The following is an 18,125-nucleotide window of genomic DNA, read 5'->3' as shown; positions in this document are numbered from 1 at the left end:
AGTTGATACAAACCTAGTGTCTTGCACATGGAGTAAGCATGTACACATGTTGTTTTAATCATGGCTTTCAATAATTTATTCATAGGTGGTGGGAAGGGAGGAGAAATGTGAAGGACAAATAGGAGAAGCAAGCCCTTCTTTGCTGAGCCTGTGAGTTTCAGGGATCAAGGTTTGTGTGTGCTGTGTCTGCCTTCCTTCAGTTTGAAGGCTCCAGGAAAGGAAGACTTATCTGTTTGCTTCTATCATATCTCAGGGCCTTGGTGCCTGGAACAGCAATAGTATTTAAAAGATGAATATGAAATGATTGAAGTCAGAGCCTCAATAGCGACTGCATACTTAGTATTTGGACTGATTTGCAGTGCTTCTGGCTCCATTTTACAGGCAGGGAAACAAAGTCAGAGTGTGACATCACTTATGGGGGCCTAGATAGGATCTAGACCTAGTTCTGCTGGCCTCCAAGCAATGTTTTTTTTCTGTTCAGGCAAGATGGAAAGAATTAGAAGACTGCTCACATGTATTTTAAAGAATGTTTTGCATCTGTGGGCATGATTTCCCCTCCTGAGAGTTCTGGGTGAGGTTCATTGTTTCTGTTCTCTGCTCAGAGGTGGTGGCATTCTGGAATGAGAGGAGCCCAGACCCACAGCATGGCAGCAGAGGCATGTGCTGGGCCCAGGTTACCACACACACAACTGTAGACACTCCAGGCCTCCCCTGACGGTGTTAGACCCTTACTGCCCTCAGCCAAGCCCAGTGTCTTCAAATGATGGAACCACAGGGGTCACAGGATTTAATTCTTCTGCCTCCATGCTGGGCACTGCCCATTTCACAGATATAAAGTGAAAAGCTCCTTTTCACTTGTGATGCGAGGCTGATTGGACCATAGGCAGAGAGGAGGAAGAAACAAGGAGGAACAGATGTGGGGATAAAAGCAGAGTTGGGGAGGGACAAATAGTGGGAAATTTTAGGTGCTGCTGGGTCTTTGGTGGCTGGTGGTATTGGTGACTATGAAATGGTGGTGTAACAACATGTGCATGCACTTGTGCACCCACACACAGATGTGCATTGTACAAGAACTCTTTCCTTCTCATTTCTTTCTGACAAAGTAATCCTGAGGAATGACTCCCTGAGAGGACCGGTTCTTCATTTACACACCACACACACACACACACACACACACACACACACAAACACACTAGTCCTTAGGTGGAGGGCACTTTGGCAGGAAGCAGCAGGATCCAGGCAGGGAAGGAGACCATCTATCCATTAACTTGCCTGGAAAGGTTCAGTGTGTCCATTTACTTCTCCAGGACACAGGGATAGTGGCTGCCAAACTGTGGGGGATCTTCACACAGGATATTAATACACCATTTTTGAGGTGAGGCTACAGACAGCCAAAGCCTTGCTGAAGGTATCCAAATGGGCAGGTAGAACTGTTACACCTCAAACCAGGCCTGTTGAATTCCAAACCTCAGCCATACCTGCTGCCCTCCAGAGTGAGGCATGCCTTCCTGGAAGAAGCAATCTATAAAGGTGGGCTAATCAGTTTAACAAGAGGGTCTGGAGAGGACAGAGTGCACCTCAGAGGGAGATTTCATTTTGAACTGAGAAAATACCAAGAGCCTTGGGGAGTTTCAGAGAGACACTCCTTTGCCCAGAGGTCAGAGACCAAGCTCTAGATTCTGGTCAAATTTCCAACTTGCAGTGGAGACTCCAGGTCCTCACTCTCAGGACCCAGCTCGCGGCTTCCCCAAGGCAGCAAGGCAGAGCAGGTCACAGAGCACCAGAGCCACGGAGGGCAGGTTTATAGTGAGGGGCAGGAAAGCCAGGCAGGAAATGCTTCACTGGGAGTTTGGGGCCTGCAAAGTGGCCCCTTTGTGCTTCCTCCCACCTCACCACGGCTGCCATTTCCTTATCACTATGTTCTAGACACTGTTCTGCATGGCTGTGGCTCTTAGCTCCTTCTGCTTTATAACAACCCCAGGAGGCAGAATTCCTGTTGTTTCTCTTTGCAATAAAGGAACTGTGGTACAGGGAGGTTCTGTGACATTCCCAAAGTCACAGTGTACAAAGTGGAGGTGCTGGGATCCAATCCCCTGTCTACTAAGAGACTATGGCTTCACATACCTTGCCATGGAGCAGGATGGGAGCTCCTTTGTTCTCCCAAATTGTCCTAACTAGAGAATGAGATTAGTCTGGTCTCATAGGGGCCACAGTGAAATGGGGTGATGGAAGAGTGGCCTAGATTCTGCTTTCCACAACCAAGCAGTATTCAAAAAAAAAATAATAATAAATCCTGCCATCCTTAGCACCACCTCTTCCAGATACCTGTGATGACAGAACTCCTCTATACTCCCAGAAGCAGGTGCACTAGCAGCTCCGCAGTGAGAACTATGGTCCTAGCCAGATGGAGACAACCAGGCTTTCCAGGCCTGTTTCCTGCTCAAGGTCACTGAGCCAGTGAATGAAGAACAGAGGATTTCGGTCACCATTCCCCACCCCCCAGGCCTCAGACCTGTAGTTTCCCAGAGCGCATACAGTGGGGTTGGGGTGGGGGGCCTGGGGAGCTGGGGAAAAGGGACTAAGCCTGAGGCTCTAACTACTGTAAAGAAATCTTCAGTTTTGCCCTATGGGGCTTGACTCAGGCTGTCCCCACAGAATACAAACCTAAAGTAGGCAGAAAAGCGTGGGTAATGGTGCCTGCCTTGTGCTGCCTCAAGGAAAGATGAATTGCTATATGTCTCAAAGGACAGATGCTGAGGTAGGGAAAGATGGGGAGCTAAACAGGGAGGTGGATTCCATTTTCAGCAAGCCGACTTACTTTCTCAGAGCCTCCACATCCCTACCTGGAAAGTGCAAGTCAAGTGGGGTAGTTGGAACTCTGTGTTCTCCCAGGTATAAAATTGAGCTTCTAGTATTTCTCAGCCCAGAGTGGGACAGGGTACAGACTGGGGATCTGGCTAGACTCAAGCTCAAGTCCCCTCTCTACTACTTGCTGGCTGTGTGACCTTCTCTTTCTAAATTCAGTTTTAGCAACGCAGAGCCAACACAGCCTTTGTTCCTCACAACAGACCCAGATAATGAACAAAATAAGCCTGTTTTACAAATGTGGAAAGTGTCCACTGGACAGCCAGTCTTAAACCTTAAATAATCATGCGTGAATGGAAAGGACAAACGTACATAGATCACATAACAAATCAGAGTAGTAAAGGTCTTTATTGATGATGCTAATCTTCAGATTTTCAATGTAAGCAAAAAGCAGAGGACTGAAGGGTGTGGGTTATAGAGGTCTATGATGGGACACTTAAAATAAACTTTAGAAGACAGGAAACATTGCAAAGTGTCAAGAAGTGACCTCCAAGGCAGAGGTCAGGAGCAGTAAGGACAAGAACTAGGTGATAGAAGATTGCCCCTCTGAGATTAATCTGTGTGGGGCTGAGTTGTAATTAGGATAATATCAGAGAGCTTGGCAAGAGTGAGATCATGGTGGGCTGTGGATGCCATACCATGAGACTGGAGCGTACCTTGAGAAAGTAGTGAGCAGGCATTCAGGAATTCTACCAAGGAGCAAACATGTATCTGGAAGCCTCTAGGACAGCATGGAGTGTGTCAAGTTAGCACCATCCAAGATCACTGTTCAGGAAACAGGAGCACCCGAGATCCTCATCTGTAAAATGGGACGCTGACCCTCTGTACTGCTTACAGATGTGGTGAGCACAGGGGTTTGGCTTCCTAGAGATGAAGATCTAGATGCCAAGACTTACTGCCTTTTTGCAAACAAGGGCAAAGCAGTTACACTCAATCAGCTGGGAGAACAGAGCTGTTGCCAAGTTTAGTAACTGACAGATGGCTTCGAGTAAAGGGGCAGGTGGACCCAGGAGAGCCTGGGAAAGGTTATGGCAAGGACAGTGCTGGGGACCAGAAATGAGAGTGTGAAGGAACCAGCTGTAGTGAGTGGGGCCCAGCCATGCAGCTGACAAGCTGCTGGACTCTGTGCCTATCACATGCTCTCCCTGAGACTTGGTCTCATCAGCTGACAAAGAGAGGGAGACAGTTGTGCCTAAACAGCATGGGAAGAATGGGACCAGGAAAATAAAACCCCTTATTTATATGCACAGTGCTTGAGAGTTTGCAAAGTTGATTACTACTTCATCTTCTCAGGTTCCCATGGGGACGGAGGTGGCATCTGTCAAAAGCTTGCTATGTGCTAGGCATAGGACTAGGTGTTGTGTTTACATTTATCTCCTGCCAGCTTCCTAATGCCTTCCTGGATAGTTCTGTTAGCCTCATTTTACATTTGAGGGAATTGATGTGATGCTGCAAGGATGTAGTCTAGCCAATATTTGACCTCAGCATTGTCTGATTCCAAATCTCCATATACTTGTACTGCATCACACTGCCCTTGAGCTGTATGACCTTCAGAAGCTCTCTCAAGCCCCTCTTAGCACATGGTCATCTTGAGACTGAAATGAGACAAATTATTTCTTCAAATTTCAGTTTTTCTCATATGTCAAAACATAGCTAATATTAGTTTCTGTGACATAGAAGATTAATATAATTAAAATAAACTATAACTAAAATACATAAATTCCTGGAATAGTATTTGGTATATGTACAATATCATACTATTTTTCATGATAGGTACAAATGAAGCTGGGCATGGTGGCACATGCCTATAATCATAGCTACTCCCTATGCTGAGCCTAAAGGATTGCAATTTGGAGAACTGATTAGGCTAAATAGTGAGTTCAAGGCCAAGCCAGGCAACTTAAAGAGGTCCTTTCTCAAACTAAAACTTTCTTTTAAAGGACTAGAGTTATAACTAGGTGGTAGAGTGTTTGTCTAGCATGTATGAGGTCTTGGGTTGAATCCCCAGTGCTTTGATGAAAAAATAAAATATCAGCAAGAATGTGAGACAGTAAGAACTCACATGTGGCTGGTGGCACCATAAAGTTGAATATTCCTTAGAAAAATTTGGGGGACCTAATAAAGCTGAGAATATACATAGCTTATGACCCAACAATTGTATCTCCATGTCGTTCACCCTAGGAAAGAATTTACATGTACACACAGGTCATATACACATTACAGTGAAAAATGTTTGGAATATCATTGTTTTGAAGAAATAAATTGTAAACAACTTAATTGATCATCTTCAGGAGAATGGGTAAGTAATTTGAGTTACAGACAGACATGGTCTATATACGGTGAGGGAAAGCATGCAAACTGGAGCACTACTCACCCACATGGATACCAAGTGGAAAGCAAGCCTCGGTGCATTTAGAACGATGATATTGGTGCAAAGTGCAAGAACAGGAAAAACTAAAACATACATTGTTTAAGGATGTTTACAAATACAGTTAAACTTAAATATGAAAATGACAGAACACAAAAATCAAGGCCATGGTCAGTGGAACGGAGGGAGAGAAGGAGATTGGATCAAAGAATTGGAAGGGAGTGGCTAATGTCTGCAACTGGAAAAGAGTGGGTTAACTGTTCTTAAACTGCTGAGTACCTGGACACTCTGTGCTATTTATATCTTCTTTATTGAATTTATCTATGTTCGTGATGATAGCTGCTTAATTCACTTATATAAATGAGGTATTTGACAATAAATATAAATGCAATTACTCTAAATTACACTAAATAAAGAAATACACTAAAGTAGAGAAATTATATTAGCTTTGGTTATCTCAGGCCAAGTGCACTTCCTTGCTCATAGTAGGTATTTTAAAAGTTGTTAAGTAAATGATTGAATTAAGTGAGTTACTAGTCAATATTTCCAATCCATAACCCTTCTACCCACATACATATCTAGCAGGCACAGGGCACCCATGAGATCCTGAGCTTACCTTGGCACACAAATGAAGATGGTGTTTCCCCTGGGTGGACCCGTCCTGTGATGAATATCACCTTCTTTTCTGTCCCTTCTCGGAGATTTTCTGTAAGAAACAAATGGGAGGTCACCCTGGAAAGCAAGCTGAGACTAGAAATGGGTATGTGGAAAGGAGACAGCTAAGGAAGATGCTAGATGAATGCTTTATTTTTATTTCTCTTTTAATCATTGGGTTAGAATCATAGCTGGGTGGTGGTGGCGCATGCCTTTAATCCCAGCACTCGGGAGGCAGAGCCAGGCGGATCTCTGTGAGTTCGAGGCTAGCCTGGTCTCCAAAGCGAGTTCCAGGAAAGGCACAAATCTACACAGAGAAACCTTGTCTCAAAAAAACAAACAAAAAAAAATCATTAAGGATCAGCCATTGTTGACTAATCATACCTCTATTTAATATTAAATGACTACATTCCCTTTTATTGGTGTAACTTAGAATATTATACGTAATATTTACAACCATCTGAGGAAGCTGAGGTTGAATCCCAAAGCCACTGACTGTGCCCATAGGCAGTTGTACATCTTTCTGAGTTTCAGTGTTCTGAACTATAAATGAGGAGAATAATACCTATTTAATTTGGTTGTGATAACAAAACAAGGCTACATACCACATGGTACTAGCAAACATCTAGTAAATTATGGAATAAAAAGGTAGCTTTTTATAATAGTAAAAGTAGCATCCATTACTTCATTAACCCCTTTTGTGACAGATATATTTTATATACCTGTATTCACAATTTTTAGAGCAACATGTAGCAACATGCCTCTTATAGAGGCAAAAATTCAAGTTCATTGAAATTACATAACTGTTCAAGTTCATACATTTAATAGGTGCTGCAAATGAGATTAGAATTCAGGCTTTTGTTTTGGTGGTGATAAAGTAATAGGGAACAGGTCCTTTTACATTAAACATCTAGAAAACTTAGTCTTCAGTGGTAGCTTCATGGTAGAAACCTGGTCTAGTACATATAAGGGTCTGGGTTTGACTCCTAGCATTGGGAAAAAGAAAAGAAAATGCAAACAAACAAATCTGTAAAACCAAATAAAATATAATAAACAATTACTTTTAGATGCTGTATAAGAGACAAGGGCCAGTACCAGATTACCCATGAGAAAAAGGGACAATAAGGCGTGCCCCATGGTTGCCCTGTCTTTTTCTGATGGTCCATTACACAGTGAAGAGCAGGGTGCAATATCCTAAGCACACTATGGAAGTCTCACTGAGATTCAAGGTTAGCAGGCAGCAGTTGTGGAGAGGATTCCTGAATTCCAGTAGAGAAAAAAAGTTCCAGAAATCTATAAGGAGCCCTCTAACTCTGTGCATAAATAGAGTGGAACTTCAAGCTATAGTGTGGGTTTAGAGTGTGTTGAGGACTTATTTCAAGACCTGTGCCACCACTGGAAGATTGTAGACCCTTTAGCAGGCAAGGCCTAGTGGAGGAATATTGAGTCTTTGAAGATGTGCCTTTGAAGGCTAGGGCCCCATATCCCAACTCTCTTTGCTTTGCCTCCTAGCTTCCATGAAGTAGTAAGGCAAAATATGAACTGCTGATTGCAAAGAATAAATCTTTTTTGATAGAATAGAAAGAATGAGAACTAAAAAGGGGTGTGTCTTACAGGTAGGGCTAAAATACTCCAGAAAGATCCTAACAGGGCTCTAAAATCATCAGAAAAGAATCAAATTCGGAAAAGAAACTTAACGGCCCAACTCTTTTGAAGGAAAGATAATAAAATCCAGATACTCAACAATGTATATATTTTGTAATATTCAGCATATAATAAAAATTATTAGATATATAGAAACGTAGGAAAATAGGACCTGAATCAGATTCTGCTGTTACAGAAATCTGGCCTGTATAATAAAGTTCAGCCATTATGTAAAGATAATCTATATACATACATATGTATATATGTTCTTATAAATAATAGGTAAGAATAGCATTCCTAAAATGAATGCAGAAGGGTTACTCAGCCATTGGAGGAAGGGTTGAGTGGCACACAACAGAACAACAAACTGAGGAAATTTAGGAAGAAATGGAGAAAAAAATGATTAAATGAGCCCTATCTATATTAAGAGGATGATCTGGAGGGAGAAGGCACAGAAATAAGTAACAGGTATTCTCTTAAAATGGTGGTAAAGGTCATTTTGAATGTAGTTCATCATCACAACAGACACACCAATGTCAGACACAAGAGATAAAAATATTAACTCTTGAGGTAGAGAGATAGATCATGAGTGAAGAGCACTGGGTGCTCTTCTAGGGCATCTGGGTTTGGTTCCTAGTACCCACAGGGTGGCACACAACTAGTTGTAATTCCAGTTCTAGAGGATCTCACGCCCTCTGCAGAATCCTGAAGGCACTGCACACACATGTGCACAGACATACATGCAGGCAAACCACCCATACACATAAAAAAGAGTAAAATTAAAAGCAAATTTAATTCTGTTGTCCTAAGATTGGGTGTTGTGGCACACACTTTTAATGCCAGCATTCAGGAGGCAGAGGCAGGTGGATCTCTGTGAGTTCAAATTCAGCCTGGTCTGCACAGTGAGTTCAGGACAATCAGAGCTACATAGAGAGACCCTGTCTCAAATTATTTAATTAAGTAAGTAAGTAATTAAGTAATATAAATATTTTTCCTAAAGGTGTGTGGCTTTTTCAGTCCAGTGGGGTGACCAGCAAGCATAGTGCACAGCTTTATGATGGATACCTTTGAGGGGAGAAAACATATTTATAGTCTCAGAAGAGTTAAGCACTTGTACATTTCTTGGACAGAATATAAGCTACTGCAGGGAGAAAATGATGTCTACTGGTAAATGTCTTCCTCAGGAGCTTGTTTGGAATGGGTACCGAGGAACTGGTTGCTAAATTAATAAATAAAAACACTTTATAGATATTTTCTCATAAATAAGTTCAGGCACCTGCTATTCCATTTAAATCTTCATGGTGGTCTTATGAGACTGGGTGTGTTCATGCCATCTTACAGGTGAGAGGTCTGATACCCACAGAAGGAATGGATCTAGCCAAGGTCACGCTGCCAGCACTCCAGCCCTAGCTCCAAGCCTGAGTCCCTTTCTCAACCCTGTCTGCCTTGTGGATCCACTAACATTATACAATCCTACATCTGCTGCAATTCCATCTGCAATGTACACAAGAGACTGGTTTTATTCTTTATTGCCGATGAAAATTGAACTACTGTCTTAGTATTTATATTTCCTTTTTACTTAAAAAAATTAATCCCCACCCCCAAACGCTTTTTTAAAAATGATACCTAAAACTGACCCCATGTCTCCCAGCAGTTCAGAAATAATGAATAACATTACCGAGGCCCTCAGTGAAGGCTGACTTTATGGATGCCTCCCCTGACCCGGTATCAACTCAATTGCATTCTACGTTTCTGCTGACCACAGGGAAAGGCAAAATGGGCATTCTATTTGCACACTAATTTTACTGAGCCCCTGTGACTTCATAAAATGATAACATGGGGCTAATAAAAATCAAGCCTCTCTGGCACTAATATAAGCAAATGTTGATGCAGGCAGGTAACAAATTGCTTTGTCATTTAGGAGGCCATAAAAGAGCATTATAATCATCTTTAGGCAAAATGGATGGTTTGCCTTTGCTTAGCTTTTAGCTTTCATTTGCAAAATCAATTTAAGGTAATGTAGCAGCTCTGAGGCGGTGTGACATGGGGCTGTCCCCACCCACTCCTGTCACCAAATCCCCAGACACTTTAGTGCAAAGACAATTAAACATATTCTTGGTTGAGGCAGCAAGGATGAAGAAGGATGTGTGTTGAGCAAAGCTCAGGGGAACAGACTGCAAACAATGAAACCAAGAACAACCCACAGGTCATGGCGAAACCAGAGAACTAAAGGACACAACAACACATGTTTGGCACAGCATCCCTACCCCATGTGTATGAGTGTGCACACATGCACACATGGACAAACACTCACACATACACACACACTGTGTGTGGGTTTGTGTGTGTGTGTGTGTGTGTGTGTGTGTGAGATGGGGGAAAGGGAGAGGGAAAGGGAGAGAGATAGGGAAGGGAGGCATGTCTTGTCACTGCAGTCCTGTATCACCCTCAAACTTTTATTCATAAAAAATTTATTGAACACCTATTGGTGACCAGTTACTAGCTATTATTTATTTTCATTTTAGAGAAAAGTAAGGCCAAAACAGATTTAGTGGCTTAGACTTGTTCTTACAGCTAATGACTAAGTGGTAAGGCCAACTCAGGGAAAAAAAAAAAAAAAAAAAAAAACAACTGTGTTCTTAATCTCTATGCTACCTTATGAAGGACAATTTCACACTTCTATTACAGCAACCAGGTAATACTTATTGGGTATCTATTCTGTGTCAATATTTTACATGCCTGATCATATTTAATTATCACAGTCACCCAATGGAGCATCTTCCTATTATTTTATAGTTTTGTCTCTGTCTTATAGAGTAGGAAATTGAGATCTAGAAACATTAAATGTCCCAACTAAACTTGAAAATGTAGAAGCCAGTATTAAACCTAAATGTTTAGGAATCTTCATTTATGTTCTTAACCACTGTGTCAGGTTGACTCTTGAAGATCATATAGGGTTATTGGGTTGATTTCATTATTATGACCATTGGTTTGTTGCTGTTTCAGCTTTTTCAAGATAGTCTTACAGTGTAGACCAATGCTGGCTTGGAACTCTCTGTGTAGTCCAATGGTCTCAAACTCCATGTTCTCCTGCCCCTGCCTCTCAAATACTGGGTTGCAGATGTGTACCACCATGCCCACATCCCATCAATTCTTTGTTAATCTCCAAGTTCAAGAGGTGGATATTAGCTTCTGTGTGTGGTAGGCTTAGGCAGTTGCTCCTAAAATCGGAAAATTGTAAAGGAATGATACAATATTTTTCCAATTGGGCTATAAAAGGACTATGGTCTTGGGTATGCTTCCTTAGTTTTGAATTTCACTTCTGTGGAAACCAGCTGTCATGTCATGAAGACACTCAAGTAGACCATAGAAAGGACCACATGGTGAGAACAACCAAGAAGAACTTACGTCTGAAGGATCTTTTAGTCTCAAATGACTATACCCTTGACTAAAACTTCCCTGTAATCTCAGGAGAGACCCCCAGCCAGAAAGACCCACTAAATTTTCCCACATTGTTGACCCACAAAAAACAAGAGAGAATGAATGTTTGTTGTTTTAAGATGTGCTAGCATAAGCCTTGCCTGTCCATCCTCTACCCTGACATCAATTTGGATCTTCTAGAATGCCCACAGAAGCATGCCACTTCCTTTAAAGACTTTTCAGCAACTTCCTATTGGCCTCAGCAAAAGCCCAGCTTCTTTAGCCTGGCACATAATAGCCACACTCCTTCCTGTCCATCACCTCAGCCCCTGGCAGTCTCCCAGACATGACATGCTCTCTCAAACATCCACTCTGGGCACATGTTTTCTTCCCTGCCTTGAATGCCAGCCTCTTTCTCATCTGTCTGGGTTCCTCCTACTCAGCCTTCAAGACTCAGTTTGGGTGCACCTGCTGAGAGGGGAAAGAGGAAACTCAAGTTCACCAGGGACCTTGCTCTGTCTTCTTTGGTGTTAATAGTTAATGTTGTATTTTATCTGATTTTTATCAGCACAAAACATGTCAGGCTGAAGGTAATGTGAAAATATCACTGTTGGTGGCAGTGAAAATGGAACAAGGGCAAAGAGTCACAGTAAGGACATTATCAAGGTGCAGAATTTTTTATATATAATTCTATGAGAAAGTGTAGGTGTAGGAGGCAAGCATCCAGCTTTCCTGGACGAAGTGGCAAGCCAGTAAATAGATTTGGGTAAGCATGAGACTCCATGTGATTCAAGATACTCCAGCAGCTGCCAGCAGGAGGAGGAAACTGGATAATGAGACTGGGCAAGACATCATACCTGGGTCAAATGGAAAGCCGGGCTTCCCTGTGCTTTGAGGCCTTGGGTAAATTACCTCTTATGAACCTTAGTTCTCCCAAGTGTAAAATGGGAGTGATACCTAGGTCACAAGATAGTCTGAATAAGTGGCTTCATGTCCCTTTTTATGTGACTTTGCCTATAGCATTGAGTGACAGATACAGGATGGGGCTCCTCAGCAACACAGCCATCCTTAACTAGCTAACTCTGCTATGAGGCACTGAGCTGAGCTGTTAGCAGCATCCATCCATACCCTCTCCTCTTCCCAACCTGTGAGAATGAAAAAATATCCCCAGACATCACTGAATGTTCCATGTTTCCTTGAATGCAAAATAGGGCCTGGTCAAGAACCAATCTCTTCCACGAATACACTATTCAAGGAGAAATAGTCTTCCCCAAGGAAGAGCACATCAATTGGTTATCTGATACTAAATGGTCAGCCCTAAGAACATATACATACAAGTGACATTATATGGACTGCACAGATTGAACAGACTCAGCAATGACTTTAATTGAAGCATTGGGAGCTCTGGGCTGGAGAGCCCTTCCTAATTGAGGAGGTAAGAGAGCTCAACATGGCGGGGGCAGAATTTTGGTGGAGGTTGAGTGCTTGTTCCAAGGAGAGTCTCAGCTGTGAGCTGTCAGCCACCAGTACTCTGGAGATCTAGGACCTGGAAAATACACACAGCATGAGTTATGACAGCCTTTTACCAAGGTGGCTGGAGAGATCAGGACAGAGCTGAGACCCTAAAGACAGGAAAGCCAAGGGCCAATGATCTGCTTTTGCTGTTAAATTTAGCATGCATTCTCTGATGCTGACCACATGCCAGACCTTGAGTTGGTCCTTGAGAACTTAGAAAGGCATCAGAGACTGTCCCTGCCATCCATGAGCTCAAAGATGGGATAAAGATATTCAAGCCTAGCTTTGGGGGTCATGAACCTGTACTGGAGAACAGGGGAGCTCAGTTCAAGTCTGGCTGTGTGCATTTATATGACCTTGAACCCTGGGATCTTTTATTTCCTGACCTGAAACATGAGGATACTATTGGTCTTGATGTCATAGGGACCTTGTAAGAATGAAATAAAATGATCCAACAGGTTTATATACAGAATCTTATGCCTGGTAAAGTGTTCAAACCTGGTGCCTGACAGATTACTTGCTCCAGCTGCTTGACATACAGGTAAAAGACTGGAGTCACTAGGCAATCCATGACATGACATGACTTTGTCTGTTTTCTTCAGTGCACATGCACACATGCCCAGCACTCATACACAGTACACACTTGATAAGTATGCCTAGACTGGTCATAGAACCGGCCCTGTCTTTTGGTTGAGTGAGTTGTCAGTTAGCACCCAGTGCGCAGCTTTTGGGAGCCACCATGCTAGACCCCAGGGAATTCCTGGTCAGAACCAGTTGCAGGCTTATTAGCAAATGCAAATTGAATCACACTCTGTGCCCTTTAGCAACAAGGGCAACAAAAACAGTTTCCCCAGGAAAAGAGGGCCAGGGGAGGTGAAAGCTAGGATGAAAGGAGAAGACAATGCGTTCTAATCAAACTTGATAAATATGTAAATTAAAGCAGCTAAACAGTTGGCTTTGACAAATGACTTCTTAGTAATGGATTTTTTCCACAGTGAAAGGCGAGAGTTCAGCCTGCCTGTTAATCACAATAAGAGCCCTCTCTTGCTTTCTCAGCAATGTGGGAGGATGGAACAGCTACTTGAGTGCTCTGTGGCACGGGAGGGAATGAATTCTTTTGGAATTTTAGGAATAGATGCCATAACTAAGAACTTGTTAGCTGCTGGGCATCACTGCCATCAGCCTTGCAAGAGATACGAGAGCTCCCTTCCCTTAAACAGAAAGTCAAGAAAGGGCCAGACTCACCAGACTCCAGAGCCTGGGTTCACCTGGTGACCAAAGCAAGCTTTGGTCAGAGAACATCCATCAGTCCTTCCTCATGCTTTTACTCTCTGAGGGCCACACTGACTTGGCCTTACAGGTTTCTTCCCCTTCCAGGGCCTGGCAGCATGCAAGTGTTTAGCTTGCTATGAAGATCCAGTCAACCCCTCCTAGTGCCTTCATTCAGCTGATTCCATCTGTTAAGGAAGAGTCACACTGCTTTAGGTCCAGACAGCAAGGGGCAGAAATGGTCAGAGTGCAGATTCTCAGCACCATACAAGACAATTGTCATTTTAAGTCCTTAACTTTGGAGCTGGGGATGCTCTGTGTTGACAATGAACCGCAGTAACTAATGACAACGACAGTCAGGTGAGAAGTAAATGAAAACAACAGGTTTTGAGCAGTGCTATATTGTCAAGTGCTTTATACCAACCATGGTCCAAGTCTCCCTGGGCTCCTGAGAACTATATTGTGAGGCTATGTACATTGCCTAGGTTGCAAGAGTTAGTGTTATAGTTTTTTTCTATGTATATGTATGTGGCATGCCTTTATCCATTCTCACATGTGTATAGGAATGTGTGTGTGTGTGCGTGCACCTGTGGGGTGGTGGGTATGCTTGTGTGTATAATGCTTGTGTGTGTGTTGGGGGATGTGCCTAGGCCAGAGGTTGATGGTAGTTTTCTTCCTCTATTCCTCTACACTTTATTTAATGAGGCAGGGTCTCTCCCTGAAGCAAAAGCTTGTCTACCTAGCAAGCTCTCTCAGGGAACCTCTTGTGTCAACCTCTAAGCATGTAGACTCATAGGGTACAGCTTTTACATGGCTTCTGCAGATTCAAAGGTGATTCCTCACACTTGCAGAGGAAACACTGTCTCCACAGAGCCATCTCCCAAGCCCAGCATTGCAATTAGACTCCACTCATTCCATCCATCTTTGCAGATCCATTTTCTGATACCCTGACAGAGAGAAGTCCATTCTCCCACTATGCTACATAAAAAGAGACAACATTCTGGACCCCATGTGTGCAAGCATACACATGTATCTGCTTCTGACTCAAGCTTGTACAAATACCTGACTTTTTATCAAAAGTTATGAGAACGGAAGTGCAAGCAGAAGAAATTCAAGTGTAATGGTTTACAGCCTTGGAAAGACACTATTAATATAATTTCCCCAAGCAGAGAAGCAATATATGTGTGTGTTCCAGTGCTTGAGGAGTTTAGAACAGGGCAAGAAGTGCCACGATCCCTGCTGGAGCAAATCTGCCTGCCTGATGCTGGAGGAATTTAGATTTGAAAAGTGTTCTTTCTGTCCTATTGAGATCTTCATTGACTTGTATAAAAATACTACTTTCGATCTCAAATCCCCACTGGCATCTTTATATAAGCACGAAAAATGCTACTGGGCTTTGGAGATTTCATTTAATGAAGGAAAAGTATTTCTATTAAAGAGTATAATTTTTTTCCCTCTCAACACAACATCTTCAGAGGAGCCAGGGAAACTGAATTGTTCTGGGCTCTGAGAAAATGAACCAACCCTACTTTGCACAGGCTGAACAGACTGTGGGCCAAGAAAGAGAAAGAGAAAATGAATGGCATTGGCCAGAAAGGCAAAAAGTCTGGAATACATAGAAGTGAGAATACTGGTTAAAATCCAGCCCCTTGTGCCCATGACTTTTAGGTCGAGAGTATTGTTCTGCTCACTGGGACATATTTCTGTTGCCCCTGCTCCTGACACCACCTAGTCCCCTCCCCATGTGGAAGTCACTGTAACAGCTTGTGGGACTCTTCTGACTCCTGCAGTATCTTCCCAAGATGATGTTCTGGCTGTCCAGGCAATCTTGGGAGGGCCTTGTTTACCATAACCCAGGGGCTAACCAGGTTTCTCTCTTCCCCCGTGCAATAGTCTCCTGGCCACCTCCCAATCACACTTCTTTCTCTTTTCTTACCTGTTCTTTGTGGTTCAGTAAGAACATTAGCTTTATAACTGGGATTTGGCCTTTTTAGGTGCCATGAACCCAGACGGGAAACAGCAGCCATCGTGTGTGCATGCTGACTCCATATTAATATGGAATATAGCCAAAGGTTGTTGAGTGGCATGATCTGGAGAGGGACAGGACCAAGGATGGGACCATGTGGTTGGAGAGAGCAAGTCACTAGAAGATACACAGCTAGCAGATGTGTAAGACAAAGGAACCAGCCCCTAGAAGGTCCTGTGTGTGTTATAGCCTGGGTTCTTCCCTGGCCCCAGGCTCTTGGTTAACTCTAAAGGGACAGATGTATGGTTGGAGGTGGGAAATAAGCAAACCTTTAGTGTAGCCATATCTGATATCCAATGTAGCTCAATCATTTCCGCTATACTGGAGGAAAAATTCCTTCTGGGCATCTCGATCTCTCCTTCAGTAAGTTGAGATAATAGTAATATACATTGTATGGTGTGTTGTGAGTAGTAAATAAGCTAAAACACTACAAATAACCATGCTTATCACATGTTAAAACCCTCAATGAACCCTGGCTGTTGTCATGCATTTCTTGGGCTCCCAGACACTCCCAGTCTGGAAATGTCACCCTCATGTCATCGATCACTGAGCCCTACCCCCAACTTCACTTCTCTCCAATCCCTATTGCAGCAATCCCTGGCAGAAGAATAGTCATTTGCTGCCCCCTCCCCATCCCCCATCCTCCTTTGGTGGCTCTGAGTCTGTGGGGCAGAAGCTGTCATCTTGCTCGTGCTTTTCCTGGCATTCATTTCCTTTGTCTGAGACAGAGAAGGGCATTTTGACATGGTTATTTTGATGTGAGAGTTTTGAAATGACTACATTGAAATGTAAAATTGTTTTTGAAAATTACCCGGTACTGTTTGAAACAGACTCTCATACCCACTGCGTGTCTGATGTCACTGTCCTTCATCTTGCCAATCCCTTGATGTCCCAGCCTCCTGCACTCCCCACCTTGACCTACTGCCCTAGAGGAACCCTGGTCCCCATCTTTCTCCTCTCCCTTCTGAGCCCCTGTGCCAGGAGAAATGGGGGAAGGTCCTGCTGGGACAAGAAGAGCTGGCCTGAACTGTCTCCTTGGCATATTACTTGGTAATGATTTTTTTAAAAGCCAACAGTCCAATATTTTGTTTTCTCAGCTGTGTCAAAATGTCCCTATATCAGAATAGCTGTGTTGCTGCAGCTGCTTCAGAGTGTCTGAAACAAAAGGGACCGTGTCACTACGATATGAACTTTGCACAAGAAACCACCTGGCATGTAGAGACCTAAATCACATTTCAAATGCACAGCAGTGGGAGTGGATTAATGAGCAATCAGCTATACTCAATGCCAACTTTCTCTGTGGTAATGATTTTGGGTTCCAGGGATGGTATTTCTACTGCTGTAAGAATCTCAGATGCTCAGGATGCTGCCTGATATCATACACTGTCGCAGGGGATGAGTGGAGCTGAGTGGAGTCTGCTGAGCTCCCCTTCATAGCCAAGATTCCAAAAGGCAGAGTGACTTGACCAATGTCTCCTCGGTAAAGTAACTTTTATGTTAGATCAGGAACTTGCCACGACTTTTAAATTTTTTTTAAATAATTAAATTTTATTTAATATAATTTCAAATTTTTTAAAATTATTATGTGTTTTAATTTTATACATCAGCCATGGGTTCCCCTGTCCTCCCCCCTCCCGCCCCCACCCCCACCTTTCCCCCAGCCCCTCCCCTCCATTCCCATGTCCTCCAGGACCAAGACACCCCTGGGGACTCATTTAAACCTGGTGGATTCAGTACAGGCAGGTCCAGTCCCCTCCTTCCAGGCTGAGCATGTGTCCCTGTGTAAGCCCAAGGTTTCAAACAGCCAGCTCATGCACTAAGGACAGATCCTGGTCCCACAGACTGGGTGCCTCCCAAACAGATCAAGCTATTCAATTGTCTCACTTATCCAGAAGGCCTGATCTAGCTGGGGGCTCCACAGCCATTGATTCATAATTCATGTGCTTCCATTCGATTGGCTATTTGTCCCTGTGCTTTTTGCAATCTTGGATTCAACAATTCATGCTCTTGCAGTCCCTCCTCCTTCTCGACAGTTGGACACCTGGAGCTCCACCTGGGGCCCGGCAGAGGATCTCTGCATCCACTTCCATCAGTTATTGGATGAGAGTTCCAAGACGACTGCTAGGGTGTTTAGTCATCTGATCACCAGACTAGGTCAGATCAGGCCCTCCCTCGACCACTGCCAGCAGTCTACAGAAGATATATCATTGTGGATTTCTGGGGATCTCTCGAGCACTCTGCCTATTCCTGTTCTCATGTGGTCTTCATTTATCATGGTCTGTTATTCCTCATTCTCCCTTTCTGTTCTTGATCCAGCTGGGATCTCCTGCTCCCCTAAGCTTTCTTTCCCTTCATTACTCCCAC

General features: G+C 43.3%; 1 protein-coding gene across 3 annotated transcripts in view; it reads right to left on the bottom strand.

Moving 5' to 3' along the window:
• Positions 1-18,125, bottom strand: part of LOC118577112 (BEN domain-containing protein 5) — a 1,024,598-nt gene that overhangs the window by 120,986 nt on the left and 885,487 nt on the right. For all 3 annotated transcript variants that reach the window (XM_036177158.1, XM_036177154.1, XM_036177155.1), the window contains one exon: positions 5,850-5,939. In XM_036177158.1, coding sequence (XP_036033051.1) covers positions 5,850-5,939 — 90 coding nt within the window. The remainder of the gene's footprint in view (positions 1-5,849; positions 5,940-18,125) is intronic.

Source organism: Onychomys torridus, chromosome 2 (assembly GCF_903995425.1).
Source record: "Onychomys torridus chromosome 2, mOncTor1.1, whole genome shotgun sequence".
Taxonomy (NCBI): Eukaryota; Metazoa; Chordata; class Mammalia; order Rodentia; family Cricetidae; genus Onychomys; species Onychomys torridus.
The sequence above is the reverse complement of the archived record's forward strand: the minus strand, read 5'-3'. Positions and strand labels throughout refer to the sequence as shown.